The following is a 20510-nucleotide window of genomic DNA, read 5'->3' on the forward strand; positions in this document are numbered from 1 at the left end:
GCCAGGACATCCAAGGCATAGAGAGCCAGTTCATTCCACGTGTCCAGCTTGCATACCCAATAATTATAAGGTACAGAGGAATCACAGAGGACGTTGGTACGGTCAGCAAGATACTCCCTCAGCATCTTCCCAAACTTTGCACTCCTTGTGAGAGTACCCCGCGCCTCAGGACCTGTGCGATGGGAGGGGCTGAAAAAACTCTCCCAGAACTTTGACAGTGTTCCCCTGCCTCTGCTGGATTGGAGTTGTGTCTATCTTCCCTCTACTCCTTGGTTGTCCAACGAACTGTGACCTCTGCCGCCAGCGTTTTCAGATGGGAATTTTTTTAATAGTTCCGCAACAAGGGCCTTCTGGTACTGCCCCATTTTTGTAAACCTGTCCACCTCAGGAATAAGAAATATAAAGTTCTCCTTGTAGTGTGGGTCTAGAAGTGCCACCAACCGGTAATGTCTGTCACCCAAAATTTTGAGAACGCGAGGGTCACGGGAAAGGCAGCATATCATAAACAGCCATGCGTGCCAGACTGCTAACAGGCAAGACTTCCGTGTCCTCACCAAGAGGACAACTGACCATGCTCTCCTCCTCCTCCCTGTCCTCAGACCATCCACGCTGAACAGACGATATGACAGGTGTGCAGGTTGTACCGTCTATAGCGCATGAAGCTAGCTCCTGTTCTTCTGCCTCTTCTTCCTCATTTTCACCCAATCCACAATGGGATGAGATGAGGCTGGGCTGTGTGTAATCACCCTGTATGGTTCCTTGCTCCATCTCATCATGCTGCGCCTGCAATGCATCCTCTTTGATTGAGCAGAGAGCGTTTCAGAAGACAGAGAAGAGGGATGCTGACGCTAATTATGGCGTCATCGCCGCTCACCATCTTGGTAGAGTCTTCAATGTTTTGAAGGTTGGTACAGATGTCTGACATCCATGTCCACTCCTGAGGTCTTATGTGTGGAGTCTGAACTGAATACTGACCGACTTGTTGATGCTGGTAGTCAACAACTGCCCTCTTCTGCTCAAAAATCCTTCCCAACATCTGCAGTGTAGAGGTCCAACGCGTGGGGACATCACACACCAGTCGTTGAGCCGGAAGCTGCAAACGCTGCTGAAGCACGGCAAGGGCGGCGGAAGCTGTAGCTGACTTTCTAAAATGGGCACTCAGGTGGCGTACTTAGACAAGGCAGCTTCTTATAGGTTTTGAGAAACCACTGAACCACGAGGTTAAGCACATGGGCCAGGCATGGTACATGTGTGAGCTTGCCTTGCCTCAGAGCGGCCACCAGGTTCCGGCCATTGTCACACACGACCATGCCTGGCTATAGGTTCAGCGGTGTCAGCCACAGATCTGCCTGCTCTTTCAGACCTGTCAACAACTCTTTAGCATTGTGCGGTTTGTCACCTAAGCATATTAGCTTCAGCACATCCTGTTGCCGCTTGGCTGAGGCAGTGCTGCAGTGCTTCCAGCTTGTGACTGATGTGGTCATTTCGGAGATGGAGGCTGAAGAGGAGGAGGATGAGGTACAGGAGCTGTAGACTGTGGGGGGCAACCCTGATTGACCTAGGGCCCGCAATCCTTGGTGTCAGGAGGATGTGTTCTGTCCCAAGGTCCGACTGGGTCCCGACTTCCACTGTGTTAACCCAGTGTGCCGTCAGCAAAATGTACCGTCCCTGTCAACAAGCACTTTTCCACGTGTTCGTGGTTAGGAGGACTTTCCCAGTAACTGCATTGTTGAGGGCACGGCTAATGTTTTGGGACACGTGCTTGTGTAATGCGGGGACGGCACACCGGGAGAAATAGTGGCGGCTGGGGACCGAGTACCGAGGGACAGCTGCCGCCATCAGGTTGCGGAAAGCTTCCGTCTCCAAGAGCCTATAAGGCAACATTTCGAGCGCAAGCAGTCGCGAAATGTGGGAATTTAGTAGTGCGGCCTGTGGGGTGTTGGCTGCGTACTTGCGCTTGCGTTCCAAGGACTGGGGTATGGACAACTGAACGCTGCGCTGGGACAAGGACGTGCTTGCTGATGGTGCTAGTTGAGAGTGTGCAACGACAGGTGCAGGGCAGGAGGCATATTCGCATGCACTATGGACAGGGGATTGGCTTGCTCGCACAACAGCGGAAGAAGCAGTGGTGTCACCCGCAGACATTGTTCCTGGACCCTGGAGTTCGGCCCACAAAGTCGGGTGCTTTGCTGCCATGTGTCTGATCATGCTGGTGGTGGTCAGGCTGGTAGTTTTGCTACCCAAGCTGATGCTGGCCTGGCAGGTGGTGCAAATGGCCTTTTTGGGGTTATCGGCATAGTCTAAAAAACAACCAGACTCGGGAAGACCTAAGTTGTACTGGCAACTTCCGTCGTGTTGGTGTTAAGGGGGACGGTTGCCTGCCTTCTGTCTGTGGCCACCACACTGCTTCTTCCTGCCTGTTGGGGTGCTCTGCCTACCTCCCACTGTGTGCTGCTGTCCTCGCCCTGCATGTCCTCCTGACAGGTTGGGTCAGTTACTATATCATCCACCACCTCGTCTTCCACTTGCGCACCCTGGTCCTCCTCCTGACTTTCTGGCAATTGTGTCTCATCATCGTCCACCTCTTGTGACACTTTCCCACCGTCGCCTTCGTATGACCGTGGCTGCTCAAACATTTGGGCATCTCTACATGCGATCTCCTCTTGCCCTGCTTCAAGTGGACCAGGCGAGAGGCCCGAACTATAAATGGAAAAATGAACAACTCTTTGGAGTGTCCAAGTGTGGGATCACTTGTCTCTGGGCACTCGGCATGGTGGGAGGAAGGAGGATCAGGGTGAGGAATATGCAGTCCAGACTCACGGCTACTGAGACTTGACCGTGTGGAAGACAGGGTGGTGGTGGTGGCTAAGGGACTGGAAGCATTATCTTCTATCCAACCAATAACCTTTTAACTACTCTGTGTTCAATAGTGGTGTACTGCGGTACCCTATAAATTGGGACAGGAAGGTTGAGCGAGAAGATGTGGGTGTTTGTTGTGCCACAATTTCAGCTTGCCAACGGCATCGGCCTCTGCATGCACCATCATCACCATCATGTCCAGTTCCCCGTCCCTTGCCCATTTTAAATGGAGGACAATATCTTCCACGCTCACTATAAATGGCTGAATTTGGAGCGAACTTATATGTGATCCGTGTGACGGACAAACCACAGTTTTAAATAGCTGGCCTGTAGGTATTTTTAACAGCAAACTGGAGTCAATAACTTCGCTGACACACTGAAACAAAATTTTAATGGAGGCCAGAAATGGCAGAATTTTCAGCGTAATTATATGTGATCCGTGTGACGGACGAACCACACTTTTAAATAGCAGGATTTTTAGCGCTGTAATATGGAAAGACCTGGCTGTATTCTGCAGTGCCAACAAGCAAATGGCGCAGAAAAATGGTGTTCTCTGGATTGCTTTTTAAGCAAATAATCAGGATTAAGATAAAAAAAAAATATTCCTGGCCCCTGATACCTGGGGCTATTTCTACAAATATCTGTAAAAGCACCAGCAGACAGAACTGGAATGGACCCTCTTGCTATGTGAACTGCAGTCTGCTATATACACTGCCTGCCTAGCACTGATATCTCTGCAGCTGGATTAGTCCTCAGAAGGACTGTTAGTTGAGATGGATATGTAGAGAATCTTGTAGAATACCTACACTAACTAATAACCAAATCTCTCCCTAGCTCAGCAGCGCCTCTCCCTACACTGGTATAGACCTGATGACGCTGTGCGGCCAGCCAATCACTGTAATGCCACAACCAACATGGCTGCAGCATTACAGTGTGTGGCAGGGAGTGGACCCGAGCTCCAGCCGAGCAACCCCAGAAATACTCGGTGGGCGCCGAGCATCCCGAACAGTGAGATGCTCGGGAGAGCACCGAGCAGTAGCGAGCATGCTCGCTCATCACTACTCTTTATTAATGACCTGTCGTTTTAGACCAGATAACCCCTTTAAGTGCAAAATCAGAGCTTTCCTAAACTAGAAAACTCTGATCTGCACCAAAAATGCATCAAATAGAGGGGACAAAGCAGCAAAATGCAATAAAAAGAGAAGATTGTTATTCTGTATTATGGCGCAGATATCTGCAGAAAACATGCACATAAAAGCATCAGGAAAAAACGCAGCATTTATGCTACATGTGAACACGGCCTAAATCTTCAAGTTATATGGTGACCTAAAAAGTTTTTTTTTTTCATTATTATTTTTTAACCTGTCAGGTCCCCCAAAGCTTTGAAAGTGCCCCATGAGCTTTTAGACCATTATTCATGTATTCCAGTAATATATTTATTGTTTTGTAGACCTACACATATTGGACATAAGTCAACTTATATAGCACCACGCTGTATTCTAACAAACCAGGACTAGTCCGGTGAGGCATTTATTGACCGACACTAGTCCGGGTTCAGCAGTTGCACTCCCGCCACCTGACAGTGATTGACAGTCCCCGCATTGCTGGCACCTTCAGTTTGCACTCCTCCCCGCATCGCACCTCCTCCGGACACAGATTTGCACTGCAGTGGGCTCACAGAAGCTTCTACTTTTTGAATGTCAAGGTATTAGCAGAGCTGTGATAGGGAAAGAGAGATGCCGGGAGATGCACAAACTGTGAAGATGCCAACAGTATGGGGACTGTCAATCACATCCAAGGGGTGTTACTGCAGCTCCTGAGCCCAGACTAGCATCAGTGAATAATCGCCTCAGCGGACTAGTCCTGGTTCGTTAGTTTACTGGAATATTCAGAGAAGGAGGAAAATGCCGGTACAGCGATCCAATATAATAAAACAATCTTTATTCAAAATTCCATAAAAATAGGTAGAACCACATAGCAACTTAAAAACCTGACATGTTTCTTGCACGACAAACGCCCTTAATCACAAGACAGAGAAAGAGGCTATGGGAAATCTGTTTTTCATTTATTTAAATAATCACCAGAGTGAACGTATACAGCAATGGGGAAACATTACATTTAATATGCTAATAAATTACCCAAAAAGTACCCAAATTAAAAACTGTCAAACATAAGAATAACTAATTAAAGAAAAACAAATTCTGTGTCAGGATCCAATAAGCCTCTCACAATGTGAGTTGTCTTTGCCAGATCTCTCCTCTTTTGGGGTGTGGCACTTTTTCAATAGCAAAAAAACGGAGGTTGGAGGTATCACCATTATGAATGCCGACAAAATGTTTTGCCGCCCTTGAATATGTTGAGATCTTATTACCTATATTGAAAAGTTGCTCTGCAATTCGATTTTTATAACTTTCAGGTTGTATATCCAATGTATCTAACACTGCAACTGTCACTTTCGATACAATATATTACGTGGTGCGAACTGCAGTTGATAAAAGCATCAATCTTGCACTCTGCTCCTTTCGGTAAGGAAAAAGTTGATTTTTTGTTTTGGCCAAAAGTACACACATTACAGCCACTGCCAGCACACCTAAAAAAGTCTCTAACGGATAACCAGGTCTGTTCGGAAATGGGTTTCTATTAAAAAAAAACACTTGGGGAGAGGATTTTGGCCAAAGATCGTCCTCTCCTGGCCACACATCTGTAACCCCCATTGAATAATCTTCCTGAGCACCTCATCTTGATTCACCACTGGTAAATATTTTAGGATGATATTTTTTTTTTGGCCTTACTGTGGACTAAAAAATGTAGAGAAAGACGCAGGAAATAGAGGTTTAAATTTTTCATTTACCTAGAAACATTGTTTCTAGGTTTATTTCATACCACATTAAATGTTTGCCAAAGTGTTTACCATATCCTCTATCATGACGTCTGTTACTGATGGTGGTCCCCTCGTGATAGAAGGTAGTATCATCAGAACAGATATACTTGGCACAAAGGAACTCGCCATATGGGATAGCTCTGATTGTGTGACGGAATGACAACTGATGGCTTGTAAAATCGTAATATCAGCCACATCTTTTCTGTATACAGACGTCTCTACCCTGCCTAGGCTCGAATTGCCTTTTAAAAGGATATTTAAAAAGGTACTTGATCACTGAGGGGCCCAGGAATAAAACGCAAATTGTACTCATTATTGTTTAAATATGACACAAAGTCTGGAACGACCAACACATCACCGAACCAAACCAAAAGATCGTCCATGTATCGGCTGTACCAGACTGTGGGAAGAAAAGGGATTGGCATTATTAAAAATAAATTCCTCCTCCCACCATGTCATAAACAGAATTGCTAGAGATGAGGAAAATTTAGAGCCCATCGGGACACCTTCAATCTGAAGAAAAAAATCAGAATCAAGCATAAAATAATTATGACCCAATAAGCAATGAAGAACAGAAAGAATATATTTTTTTAGTTCATTGGTATAGCTACTTTAATGGTCTAAATTGTAACGAATGGCTGTCATGGCTAAGGAGTGTGGAACGACAGAATATAAGTTGATGACATCACACGTGAAAGAAAAATCACTCCAAAGAAATTTATTAATCTGAATTTATGCAGAGGTGTCCTTTAAGATACCCTGGAATCCTAGTGACCAATGGCTGTAAATGTCCATCTAGCCATTCACTGAATCCTTCATTGAGTGAACATCTCTGTGGGTCTTGGGAAGACCATGAAAAATGGGGATTATAGGGTTATCAGGCAACAAGCATTTTTAGCCTTGATATTTAACAGACCCATAGTCACTCGCTCATCTAAACATTTGGAAAGAATGCTTTTGAACAAAATAGTGGGATCAGAAGACAGGAGCCTATATGTATTACCATTGCTGTGAAGGGATTTAACCAGTTTACAATATAAGGACGAATCCATAACTACAATGCAACCTGCTTTATCAACGGATGATTTGATTACTATTGTGCTGCAAATCTTTGATTTCTATGGAATGCCCTCTACTATGATTTCTGTGAACAGACTGGGTTAACGTTTAATCATGGAGAATTTTTAGATCTCATTCCATCCACCAATGTTTGGAATAACTCAAGGGCCGGCACCCTGGATTACAGGGGCTACAAATTAGAATTGCTAGATTTGAACACAATGTCACCATTTGACAAATTACAGAAATTACTACTTTCCAGTTCCAACTGTTGAGTTTTACACGAACATATGGTCCATGTAAAATATGGACATGTAAACAGGCCCATAGACTATAATGGGTACGTGTTGTTTCAGTGAAAAACACAGATAGAACAACACGAACGTGTGATTGAGGCCTAAGTCATTTGACAAATATATTTGTTCAATTTGTGTATGACCTGCTACTGCATCGACTGTTGTGTCATGGTTGTATCATGTCCCGTATGGTAATGGCATCATAGTCATAATCGTTACTCACTATGCCACAGCGCGATTTTATGATCCCAGTGGTACATGACCGAAGCACTGTGTAGCTCTAGCCTCAGGGAGAATAGCTCCTTAGTATTCTGAGACACAGAACTATGTACAGCGGCCTGAGGAGTGCCAAAAGTTCATAGCACCTAGTAGCCATAGGACAGTAATATATATTAAGCTTGATACTGATATTGATAGTATTGTCAAAGTACTTAAAGGGGTGGTCCGCTACTTTTTATTAGTTTAAAAATAGGCCTGTGCTGGTCCTATGAGAGAAAAAAAACAGTCACCTACTGGACCTCCATCACTCCTTACTGCTATTGGTGTCCCACTAATCCTGGCTGCTTCTTCCTAGTTCTTTCTGCCTGTTCAGATGGAACAAGACTACTGCAAAGGTCACCTGACACCTGGATGGCATTGGCAATAATATGGAGGTGCAACAGGGGGTCCAGTGATTAGCTGTTTTTTTTTTTCTCCTTTTGGGTCCACCTAGGCTTATTAGTAAAATAATTTTCACAAAATATCAATGCCTTTATCAAATAGAAAATTTTGATCCAGCTAATGTCAGTAAGAAAAGATACAATAAAGACTGTGGGATTAGTTGCTGATATGCAACATTTTGACATAGGAACTTGGTCTGTTCACACTTGGGTGCAGTAATTTTCATCTATTTTTAATTTGTAAAAAAGAGTGAATGAGGGCCTATGATGCTGTTACATTAGGTGATGGACTGGTGGTCTTGCTGATATTTACAGCTGTAGAAATGGTTTTTTGCTAGCTGTATTTGACAATGGCCTTATAGAAGGAGATATGTAATAAAATCTCTAGGGTCATATGCACATAAGCATTGCTGATGAGATTTTACAAAATCAGAATCATAATTTGACGGATCCTGCAAGTTTGAAATCCACAGCATGTCAATTTGGGCTTCACATTGCAAAGGGTGAAAGTTGTGGCAGATCTGCAGCATTTCTGCAGTGGAATCCACCATGTGAGGACATTGCACAGTAGAATAATCCCATGTGCCCATGTCTTTATACTTATTGAAATAGCCATTCTTAGATTTGGCCACAAAACTGCATAAACTGGGTCCTACAGACTGAATTTTGTGTAAGGGTGAACTGTAAGTGACCATACTTGCTTCTTTACAATTTTACATTGTTATGTTAATGAAATGTGTTAAATATTGTAAAGCCTAATACTGTATTCTATTGTTTGTGTGTTGTACCTACCATTGTTGCCATTCCTATATTAGTTGATGACCAAGTAAAAAAGGAAATACCAGCTCACCCTTCAATCTGTTCAATCAGCATGGAAGCCCATGTTCAACGCCACTGCCCAGCGTACGGTGAATGCAGGAGAAAAAGTGATCCACCTTCCGATTTTAAAGTTGTATATAAAATATAAGTTCCTTTATTTTCAAATACTTAAAATAGGCAAACAAACAATACACACCGACGATCTGGAGGTGTGAGGGGACATGGGGATTTAATAATGACAATCAGACGCATTTCGAGCGCTACATGTGCTCTTAAACTTGGTTGGTCCCACCACGTCTCCAGATTATCAGTGTGTATTTTTTGATTGCCTATTTTAAGTATTTGAAAATAAAGAAACTTATATTTTACATACAACTTTTGGATCGGAAGCTGCATCACTTCTTTTTCTCCTGCATTAGTTGATGACACCAGGAACAGCTTTCTGGATGTAATCCTGTAGGAGGATCAGGTGTCATTGAGATAGAGCCACTACTGGTGCACGTTACTGCACCGCTATACCTGTAGGCTACACCTGTTGTGTTTGAGGTGATGATAAAGGTGGTCAGAGCCCCTATGAGTGAGCAGAAGTGTGGGCCTAGTCAGCATTATGGAGCATGTCGTGAACTCTGGAAGAGAGGCCAGGGAATGAGTAAAGCCTGAGGAGGAGTGAAGGCCATCTAGCTACTATGTTTTGGACAGTGTGAGTATAGGCGGATTATAATGAGGATGATCTGGGCTACCGCCCGGGGCCTGAGGCTCCGTGGGGCCCATTGCCAGATTGCCCTCATTATAATGTTTCCTGCAGGGCAGAGGCAGGGGGACCGCACTGTACCTACATGCTGTTAGACGCTGGCCTGTCACATCACAGGGAGGCAGACACGCCCCCTGCACTGCACTGGCTGCGTCTCCAGGACTGACGTCCCACAGCGGCGCCTGGAGCTGCATCATCCTGCCGGAGAGGAGCTCGTGCATTGGACCTCAGTGGATGTCGGTAAATGAGGTCGGGCCCAGGGCAGGATGTCTGGAGTGAGGAGGGGGCTGCAGGACGCTGCACCCCTCCTGATAAGTGCACAAAGGATTCCATATTGTCCGTTCAGCGGTCGCTCTGCTGGGGCTCAGTGTGACCTATTGCAGGACTCTGACCTTTGCTGCAGATCAGGTCACTCTGGGTCATCGGCTCCAGTGTCACCAGATCTGCAGGAAAATAAATCACACTGAGCTCCAGCAGAGCGACCACAGACATCAGCAGACAGGATCCTATACTGTCTGATCAACCCTGAACCTACAGGACATCACATACTATACTGCTCCATATATGATATGTGAGGCCCTGTGTGCAGGTCCAGGTGTGATCAGTACAGTGTATATCTCTGTACAAAAAATGTATGGTATGCTCTTGAAGCTCATCAAGAGAATGCCAAGAGTGTGCAAAGCAGTCATCAAAGCAAAAGGTGGCTACTTTGAAGAACCTAGAATATAAGACATATTTTCAGTTGTTTCACACTTTTTTGTTAAGTATATAATTCCACATGTGTTCCATAGTTTTGATGCCTTCGGTGTGAATGTGCAATTTTCATAGTCAGGAAAATACAGAAAAATCTTTAAATGAGAAGGTGTGTCCAAACTTTTGGTCTGTACTGTATATATAGAGCTATGTGGGGGGCTCATAATGAATATAGGGAGGCTATGGGGGCTCATACTGTATATAGGCAGGATATGGGGGCTCATACTGTATATAGGGAGCTATGTGGGGCTCATACTGTATATAGGGAGCTATGAGGGGCTCATACTGTATATAGGGAGCTATGTGGGGCTCATACTGTATATAGGGAGCTATGTGGGGCTCATACTGTATATAGGGAGCTATGTGGGGCTCATACTGTATATAGGGAGCTATGTGGGGCTCATACTGTATGTAGGAGACAATGTGGGGCTCATACTGTATATAGGAGGCTAAGTGGGGCTCATACTGTATATAGGGAGCTATGTGGGGCTTATACTGTGCATAGGGAGTTATATGGGGACTCATACTGTATATAGGGTGATGTCAGCATACTTAATTCTGCTCAATATTAAGTCATACAATGAATATAATTTTTTTATTATTTTGTTAATATTAATATTGAGCAGAATTAATTTCAGCCTATTGGTTTGGCCTCCACAACAGTCATGGTCTCTCATGAGACCCCTGCTCTGCTATATATAGTTCTATGTTATGTATAGGGTTGTACATAATGGAAAAAAGATTCCGCCATTTTCCATCTATAGATGTGATCAGAACTTCTGTGTGTTACTCACATGACCTATCACATGATCTATCAAATGAAGATCATGTGACATTTCACATGATACATGTGGTACCTGGAGGGGGGGCCCACGCCTTCTAAATTGCCCGGGGCCCTGGCTACTCTTAATCCACCCCTGAGTGTGAGAGATGGGTCCTGAAACTAGAAGCCCTCACTCTGAGATTGAGAGAGGGCTTCAGAGATTGGAGTGTCTGAGAGCAAGAAGCCAGGTACTGAGCATTGCCAGAAACATCAATAAAGCTCCAGCAACCTCAGCATCATATTAGGACTGACCTGATTGCACGATGACATGGTCAATGCCAATAGAGGCTCAGAATATGAGAGTGTGCTGTGATGTAGAAAGAATTGTGTCTTCTGATGAATGCACCAGAGAATTATTGATATTGGAGCTGCATCTGTAGTTACCCCCCTCCTCCAAGTAAGGCAAGCTTCACTGATCCGCATTCACAGTCCATGTACCCACTGCCTATGAGGCATCATCTGTAAATCGCAGTCTGTACATGGATCATGAAAGTCATACATTTGGCCTTTGAAACAGTGAAAGAGATTCCCAGGATCAAAGAGTATAAATTGTAAAGTTATATCTAGTTAGGCAATTACTGGCTACAATCCTCTATAGAAGCACTACAGAAGAAGTAATTAGGACCTGAATTTGGTCACACTGCTATAAAGAGATGTATATTTAAAAAGGAAATTATTGCCTAAAATAGAATGCTGTAAAGTTATATGAACTGTTATGAATTGAGATATGAATTAGATAAATCAAAATTCTTAGTCACTGAAGCATCCTCTTCTGTATGTAAATGAATTAGCAAGTAGCTGACAATTTCTGGAAGAGCAAACATTTACTGTGCACTTCCTCATTAGCAAATAGGGGCTACATCAAAGGTGGTGATAATTGCCCCTAAGGCGGACTGTTTGCATCTAGCCCATAACATGGACTTAATTTCTCCCAGTAGCCGCTGGCTTTCAGTCATATAGGCATGCCCAGAGCCATTACAGCCACAGCACTGTAAGTTTGCCCTGACACTGACTGACAGCCTGCTCTGTACTGATGCACTGTAGAGCCGGCTGTCAGCCAGTGCCAGGGCATGCTTACAGCCGCTGCTCTCAGTGCTGTGAGCGGTGACTGTAATAGCTCCTGCATGACTGAAAGCTGGCGGCTCCTGAGAGAAATTACGTTTATTTCTTCCTCGATGGTGCACTTTCAGTACTGCGGCCAGGCAGCTTCATAATGCTATTAGCCTGCAGATTGACTGTATATTTGCAGGTTAATAGCATTATCAAACATAACAGGTTCCTTTTAAACAGGATAATAATGTTGTAGGGAGTAGTCTCACTGGCACCCACTGAAGGTCAGGCCAATAGCCATCATCCATATTGGGCACCAGACCATTAGTTCCCGGAAATTAGTTCCCAGAAGATTGTTTTAAAAGTATGACAGTAACTCGCAAGCATTATATCTGTTTTGGAGACTGTAACCATTATGTCTGTGAACCACATAGGGCTTGTTCCCATGCTGTGGATTTGCTGTAGATTTTCCATATGGATTTTGGTGGTGGAAAATAAACAGCGAAGAACAGTAGCAGCAAAGTGAATGTATGAGATTTGACAAACTGCACTGGTTTTTTTCTATCACGTATGACCATAACCTTATAGTTACCATGAGGAGTCAGTGTCGCCTTGTTACGAAAAAGAAAAGTTCTTCTGTTTGCATCATAAGTGTCTGCGATATACCAGGGAGGGTATCCCACAGACCCCTTATATTTGCCCTTTACGGATATGTTTATATGTGTCAGAATTTTCTTAGAAAGCCAGGCCATATAATCTGATGTATGTAAGCATGCTTCAAAAGCTAAGTAATTGTATGCCAAGTCAAACCTTTCACCTGCTCTAGGGACTAGCGGTGTAGTGTGTACCATATCAAATAATATGGTGTTAAAATGAATTTAACACAGAGTTAACCCAGTAACAATGATGGGAATAATAAAGCTGCCTCATTGTGTTTTCCCCACACTGCACACGGGTCTGAAGTTAATATATAAACTTGGCAGACACGTTTGAGTGCTAAATTTTAAGCTAGAAAACTTCATAATACAAATAAGTTTATACTTTGCTTCTTTTTGCTGTGATTAGTACGCTGAAAGTAAAGAAAGTAACACTTACCTCTGCAATGGTTTCCAGCAAGCACAGAGTGTCTTCAACTACAGGAATAATGTGCAGCGACCGAGTGTGGCTCAGAGTAAGAATACTGACACTTTCCCCAAAATAATCCATTGTACCCCCCTCAGACTGGCTTTGTGCGCACTCCAAGACCACATGTAAGAAGAAACAGCTGTTACAAATAAGGCAAAGATGTGGTCTCCCAAGACCCTGAGACCTGATGGTAAATCCATTAATATTTACTATCCTTTCGCCAATACAAAATCTCAATATAGTAAGATGTATTTTCTATTGTATAATATGCCAAATGTAATGGGCTAATTAGCTATAAAGGGAAGGGGGAGAAGGAGCTAATACTAGGAAAAAATCCCCTTTATGAGAATAAAATCATTAATATGTTAATGGATATGCATTAAAAAACAAACAGAAATAGAAAAAATTCCAAAGATAAGGCTGGGTGCCCACGTAGCGTTTTACAAGCGTATATGCTGCGTAATTTCCGCAGCGTAAACGCTTCAAAAATGCTTGGTAATCCGCCCCACCATGGTCCTCAATGACAAGCCGCACTGTCAATGCCCACGCTGCGTTTTTTTCCGCTGCGTTTATGCTGCGCGGAAAAATCCGCAGCATGTCATTTCATTTTGCGGAAGCGCGGCGTAATCGCCGCCATTGACTTGCATTGGGCCGCTTCAAATCCGCAAATACGTAAAAATACTTGCGGAATTGAAGCGCATTTGCTGCGGTCTTGTACCTCAGAACCGCAGCAAATAGGAAGTGACCTCACAATTGGGCGTTCCATCCATCCATCCCATGAGCATCCCATAATCCCGGAAGACGAGAATCCCATAATATTCCCGTCTGTCAAGATCATGGCTGCTCATCTGGGATGGTATAAGCGCATGAATCTCAACGTGGGATTCATGATTAGTGTGGTAAGTGTCTGTATGTGTCTGTGTGGTGTGTGTGTGGGGTCTGTGTGTGCGGGTGTCAGCAGGCAGACATAGACCGACGAGAGACTACTACTCCCATCGGCCTATGTCTGTCCCCAGTCAAACTAGTGCCAGCAGGAGCAGCTCGATGGGAGCAGTAGTTCCCATCAGCCTGCTCCTGCTGTAAAATGTGCCCCAAAATTAAATTTAATAGCCCCCATATGTGCCTCCATATATTATTGACCCTATTTATTCCCCCCCCCCTACTTTTTTTTTTTTTGGGGGGGGGGGTGCGGTGCCATCATATTCCCTTTATTACACTTTTTTGTTTTATTGGCCCCAAGATTGTTTAATCTACTGTCCCCTTTTTTTTTTTTCATTGGTGGCCAGTGGTTACCTAAAAAAAACTTTATACATTACCTGTCCCCGCCGATTGCCACCTAAAATAAGGTAAAAAATAAAAAAATACACCTATACTCACCTAGACACCTAATTCCCCGAAGCCATCGATCTCCTGCAATAAAATATAAAATAATAAACCACAACCTTATCCTTATCCCTCCGTAGTTTTCCAAATCGAGTGTCCAACGAAGATCTCCAGTTTAGAGCAGCCACAAAGAATGTGACCGCTCTGAACCCCTGCCGCCGCTAGAATGATGGGGCCGTAAAGGAGCCCCGTCATTGCATAAGCGGGTTCGCCGGAGTTCAGGCAGCGCTGCTCCGGTCAGCTCCTTTACGGCCCTGCTGTACCGTGAGAAATTCCCACGGTACAGCAGGGCCGTAAAGGAGGTCACCGGAGCTGCGCTGACTGAATGCACTCCGGTGACCTCAGTCAGGGCTCACGCTGCCGGGAGCGGACGTGTTCCCGGCAGCGTGAGCTTACAGCAGCCATGCACAGCTGTCACCATCTCCAGATGTGACAGCTGTGCATGGGAGATCAGCGCTGGAACATGAACAGGTAACTATTTTTTTTTTAGTAAACTTAGAATTAAATAAAATTGTGTGTTTTATTTCAAATAAATTATTTTTTTCTGGGTGTCTGTTTTTTTTCTTTTTAACACTTTGTAGGTTAGTAATGGGGGTGTCTAATAGACGCCCATCATTACTAACCTGGGCTTCATGGCAGCTGGCGCTGACATGAACCCCACCACTATTATCCCCTGCCACCGCACCAGGGCAGCGTGGAAGAGCGAGGCTAAGCGCCAGATTTGGCGCACAAATATGATGCGCCAAATCTGGGGCGGCTGAGGGCTGATATTATAGCCTGGGAGGGGGCCTACAACCATGGCCCCTTTCTAGGCTATTAATATCAGGTCGCAGCTGTCCGCCTAGCCTTTGCTGGCTACAATTTATAGGGGGACCCCATGTCATTTTTTTGTGGGGGGTCTTCCTATATAGTAGCCAGAAAAGGCAAAGCGGCTAGCCTTTGCTGGCTTCAATTTATACGGGGACCCCATGTTTTTTTGGGGTGAACCCCCTGTACAATTAGCCAGTAAAGGCTAAGCTAACTGCTGCGGCCTGATATTAATAGCAAGGGAAGGGTCCATGGTTATTGGCTACTTCACAGACTATAACATCAGCCATCAACCGTCTGCTTTCCCTTTGCTAGTTATTAAAACTATGCGTGAGCCCACTTTTTTTTTTTTGTTAAAAGATTTTATTAAGCTGAAACATTATTGTACAGTGTATGTACGTTCATTCACTGAAAGCTCCTGCATACGCTGTAAGGTTGATTTCTCACGTCCACATATCCACGTTACTACAGATAAGTGTGACCGAGCATGCTTTGCAATGGGTCTGTGTGTGGGTCTCCGCTATGTGTGGAAAATGGCATCAACACTCGTCCCGGAGATTGAGGTGTGAAAGAACCGTACAATATAGGTGAGGGGTTGGTGTTGGTGTGTGTGCGTAGATATCTCCATATGTTTTGCTTTTTTTTGGTAATCTTTTATTCCTCCATTTTGTTTTAAAAATAATATTCACAGACGTTATTATTCACTCTAGATTGAAAAATATCCCGAAATATGGGACCGAGCTAGTGATGAATACAAAGACAAGCAGAAGAAAAAGGACGCCTGGGCCTCTGTGTTGAGCCAAATCTATCCCCAGTGGGTGAATGCGGAACGTGATGCCCAAGAGGAAATTAGTAAGTTTTGATTTTTACATTTATTTTTATATCTATTTATAATAGCATTTTGGTGTTACAGCAGTTCATAAATTGTTTTGGTTTTGTTATTGCAGTATCTGATATTAAAAATCGGTGGAGATCGGTCACCGACCGGCTGGTGAAGTATCACCAGTCGGTGCAAAGTGGCTCATCGCCAAGAAAAAGAAAAGTTCCTTTTGCGGACAAGCTGGCCTTCATACTAAGCAGCAGGAGTTTGCGGAGGTAAATTCCCAAAACATATTAATTGAAATGTTTCCAAAAATGTTGTATTTACATTGGTTTTTACCTTTTATTTTATACAGAACTGAAGGAAACATCAGGGCCCCAACAGCAGAAGAGGACACAACCACTGAGCAAGTAGAGGAGGAATCCGAGGACTTTTTCCAGCTTTCCTCACCGGATCCATCTGCTTCGGCGTCTTCAACATCTGGTTGTCCCGCACATTCTTTGTCAAATCCAGCGGACGTCGGGACGGGTTTGGTGACTGATGCTCCTGCTCCTGCTCCAAGTGATGCTGGTAGCTCTGCTGGTGATGTGTCGAGGCCCACTGGGAGGGGGTCTGGTTCTGCTCATCTCGTGGCATCGAGAAGGGCGGGCAAAAAAAAGGCCAAAAGCATCGGGGGTGGGACAATTGTGCTTGAAGCCCTCACAAATCGGACCCTCAGCCTTGTGGAAAGGGCAGCCGAGGAAGATACCATAGATAAATTTTGCTCAGCCCAAGCTGCCCGCATCAGATCTATGCCACGAGATAGGCAGAACATGTACATGACTGCAGCAGGCGCTATGGTCATGGCAATTGATGAGGCATCAGTTATGCCCTCACCCCCAGCCGTACTATGTGGAATATTTAATTTATTCAATCCCAGTGTGCCTCCACCACCACCAGCAGCTGCAACCCAGCAATTTGGGCAGGTTGCAGCATACCGTCCTGAAGATATGCAACCAAGTTATGGTCGCCAAATGGCTCATGGTGGATCAGCATTTGTCAGAGGACCATCCCCCAACTCGAGTTTTTCACAAGAAATGTTTCCTGGGTACAGCTTCGAACAAGACCTTCATAACTTGTAGTTCAATAATTTTACCCCTCCCTGTCATCATTTTTGGACCCTAGCAAATACAGACAGCACCTGTAGGTCGATAGATACACAATGTTGTAGAGAATCAGACAATTAACAAAGACCTTTTCTTATGGTCACCTATACCAGGCTTCAGGCGTAGGGGACTGTAAGAAAAGGTGTTTATTTTTATATAATTAAACAACCTACAGGTGCTGCCCGTATTTTATGGCCCTAAACTGATGACAGGACAGGTGTGCCATACACAATGTGTAATTTATTCCCAAGTTATGGGCAATGTTTGTCCGATTAAATTTTCTAGAAGTTTGTTGTTTTTACAAAGTTTTTAAAGTTATTCTATATTATGTATTAAAAAAAATTGTTAAACTATCTGTTAATTTTACTTTTCAAGTGTATATGTGGTTGGATTGGGTTTAAATGAAAAAGTGTTACCCTGATCTGCGCTCACTATGGCGCAGGTCAGAGGAACTCTACATTTTTCAAATTTGTTCATACTAATCTACGTATGTGGTCGGCTGTATACAGTCATTTTTAAATTAGAAATATACTTTCATATTTTGGACCACAACAATTTTTTGGATGAATACTACTCTCAACACTGTTCTTTGCTAGTTCTGCTCTTAGCGCAAGCAAATAACAATGGTGAGGGATGACTTTAGCAGACAGTACTTTGGAGGAGTGCTCTAGGTAGTAATGCCAATTTACAGGCTCTGATCCTTGTGGGTTGTTCACTTTTGCGTTGACGTATGGTCGGAAAACAATACGTAGAAGGTTGCAATTCAAGAAATATTTTAGACAAATTAAAATTTAACCAAAATTTTTTTTTTTTATAAACACTTTTTTGTACATTTTTATTTTAACAAAAAAAAAGCAGGAAGTTCTTCTTTTATTGTTCATCAGATCTTCTCTGCTGGTCAGGCTGCTCAACACCAGCACAGGAGTATTGCCAGTGCACGGCACCTTCAGGACTCATGAAGTAGTCAGCGAAGGTTTCTCGCACCCTGGCACCAGAGTTGGATGGCCTTCCCTGACCGGAGTTGACAACTGGAATTAATTCAGATAGCTGTGACTCCTCATCTTGCTCAGTGCTGTATTCAAGAGCATAGTTGTGGAGTACACAGCATGCCTTAATTACAGTGTCAACGGTCTCCATATCCAACTGGATGGCAGTGTGAAAGATCCTCCACTGACTACACATGATTCCGAAGGTGCATTCCACATATCTGCGTGCACGACTCAGCCGATAATTAAAAATCCTCCGCCGGGCATTCAGTGCCCTTCGTGGGTATGGGCACAGCAGGTTGGTCTGTAAGGGAAATGCCTCATCCGATACCATCACAAAAGGAACTGGATGTGTGGAACCCGGCAAAGGTCTTGGGCTGGGAGCGTTATGCCATCTTGAAGAATTTGCAGCCCAATCTGTGATGATCGAAACACCCGAGATTCCCCAGTACTGCAATAAGCACCAACGTCAATGGCAACAAATTTGAAATGTGCATCAGCCACCGCCATCAGGACCACAGAAAAATACTTCTTATAATTAAAGAAGCGTGATCCTGATCGTGGTGGCTGCTGAACTCTCACATGTTTGCCATCAACAGCTCCAATGCAGTTTGGGAAATTGGCCACAGTTTGAAAGCCTGTTGCGACCTGCAGCCAAGTCTCCTCGGTTGGAGAAGTCATCACAATGGGCTGCAACTTCTGCCAGATGACGCTACATGTGCACCTCACAATTCTGGAAATGGTGGATTTACCAACCCTAAATTGGAGGTGCAGTGATGTATAGCTTTCTCCTGTGGCCAAAAATCTGAAAAGGAAAAATATAAAATTAGAAAAGCCATAAAAAGAAATACAAGCCAACAGTAATAATCCATTATTGATTCCTCTTTTAAAAGATTAAGGTCTTTATTACAAAATACTATTCCAGCAATGGGCGTGGTTTTATTTTTTTTTTGGGGGGGGGGGGGTTTCCACATTTTGTATTTTTTTTTGTCATCTTTTGTTTGCTCTTGAGTTCACACATATCAATTTATAATGTGTTTTGACTTTGTGTCTGTGTTTGCCTACGATGTTTGCTCTAGAGTTAACACATCAGTGACCTTTTCAATCTGATCTCTGTGCATGGTGATCTCATGGTCAAGCCAAAAATATGTACACAAAAACAGACACAGGGGAGCCATCACCACATGGTGGCTAACAAAACCAGGTACACCAGCCATCACCGAAGGGTGGCGAACAAAACCAGGTACACCAGCCATCACCGCAGGGTGGCGAACAAAACCAGGTACACAGCCATCACCGCAGGGTGGCTAACAAAACCAGGTACACCAGCCATCACCGCAGGGTGGCTAACAAAACCAGGTACACCAGCCATCACCACAGGGTGGCGAACAAAACCAGGTACATATAAATCAACATTCAACTTACCGCAAGGTGATGAGCAGGCTTTCCTCAGCAGAGATGGCCCTTCGCATTACAGTGTCTTGGTAGTCCAGGTCAGGAGACATAAGGCTCAGCAGCCGATCAAATGCAGTAATGTTCAGACGGCAGAACTGTTGAAATTTTTCAGGAAAACTATAGTAAACAGAGAAAAAAAAAAAAGGATTACAAGATAATTTTGTAACATAGTATACAAACAAAACCTTAAAAAAAACAGCATACACGGGTGACATTATACTTTCTTCACATATATCTTACCTCCTTAAATCCTGGTAGAGAACATTGAAGTGGCCCTTGTCCGTCCGCTCCTGCAAGATAGGGTGCACACACATCTTTTTTGGTCGTCTTCTCCTCCTTAAACGCTCCTATAGAACAATAAAAGGTTAGTACACACACTACATAAAAATAATGTACCCCAAAAAAACATATAGTTTATATTTCCTGCTCAACGTTGTAGTGCAGGAGATTTATGCAAGTCATTAGCAGAAGGTTTAGGCATGGTCTGCTGACCCGCAGGGGCTGCAATTCGTGTGGCATCCTGTCTTTTGCAAAAAGCAAAATGGTGAAGAGGGGTTGAACTAGGAAATGACATCAGGATTTCCCTCTTTTTTTTTTTTTTTTCAATAAGTTATTTGTGCTCAAAACGCCTTAAGGCTATGTGCCCACGTTGCGGACCTGAAGCATATTTTTTACGCTTCTCCCTGGCGGGAAAATCGCATGCAGATATTACATGCGGTTTTCCCGCCAGGTAGAAGCGTTTGTGAGGCGTCTTTGCATGCATTTCCGCATGCGGGTTATCAAGCACTTCTCCAAGCATCACTTGGAAAAGTGCTTGACAACTTGTTCAGAATGGTAAA

At 44.0% G+C, this 20510-nt stretch overlaps 2 protein-coding genes across 3 annotated transcripts in view; both read right to left on the bottom strand.

Annotated features, from left to right (window-relative positions):
• LOC141166501 (cell surface hyaluronidase CEMIP2-like) overlaps positions 1-13185 on the bottom strand; it is a 130428-nt gene extending 117243 nt beyond the window's left edge. For both annotated transcript variants that reach the window (XM_073653230.1, XM_073653228.1), the window contains exon 1: positions 13046-13185. The gene's annotated coding sequence lies outside the window, so the exon portion shown is untranslated. The remainder of the gene's footprint in view (positions 1-13045) is intronic.
• A 4917-nt stretch (positions 13186-18102) lies between these two features.
• LOC141165228 (uncharacterized) lies at positions 18103-20013 on the bottom strand. The gene is made up of 3 exons (XM_073650855.1): positions 19912-20013; positions 19642-19788; positions 18103-19021 (listed from the first exon to the last, which is right to left on the bottom strand). The coding sequence occupies exons 1-3, from the start codon at positions 19983-19985 to the stop codon at positions 18550-18552; spliced, it is 693 nt and encodes a 230-aa protein (XP_073506956.1). The 5' UTR covers positions 19986-20013; the 3' UTR covers positions 18103-18549.
• Positions 20014-20510: the final 497 nt, after the last annotated feature.

This window comes from Phyllobates terribilis, unplaced genomic scaffold, assembly GCF_046119375.1.
Source record: "Phyllobates terribilis strain yellow unplaced genomic scaffold, ASM4611937v1 Scaffold_11__3_contigs__length_659146591, whole genome shotgun sequence".
Classification (NCBI taxonomy): Eukaryota; Metazoa; Chordata; class Amphibia; order Anura; family Dendrobatidae; genus Phyllobates; species Phyllobates terribilis.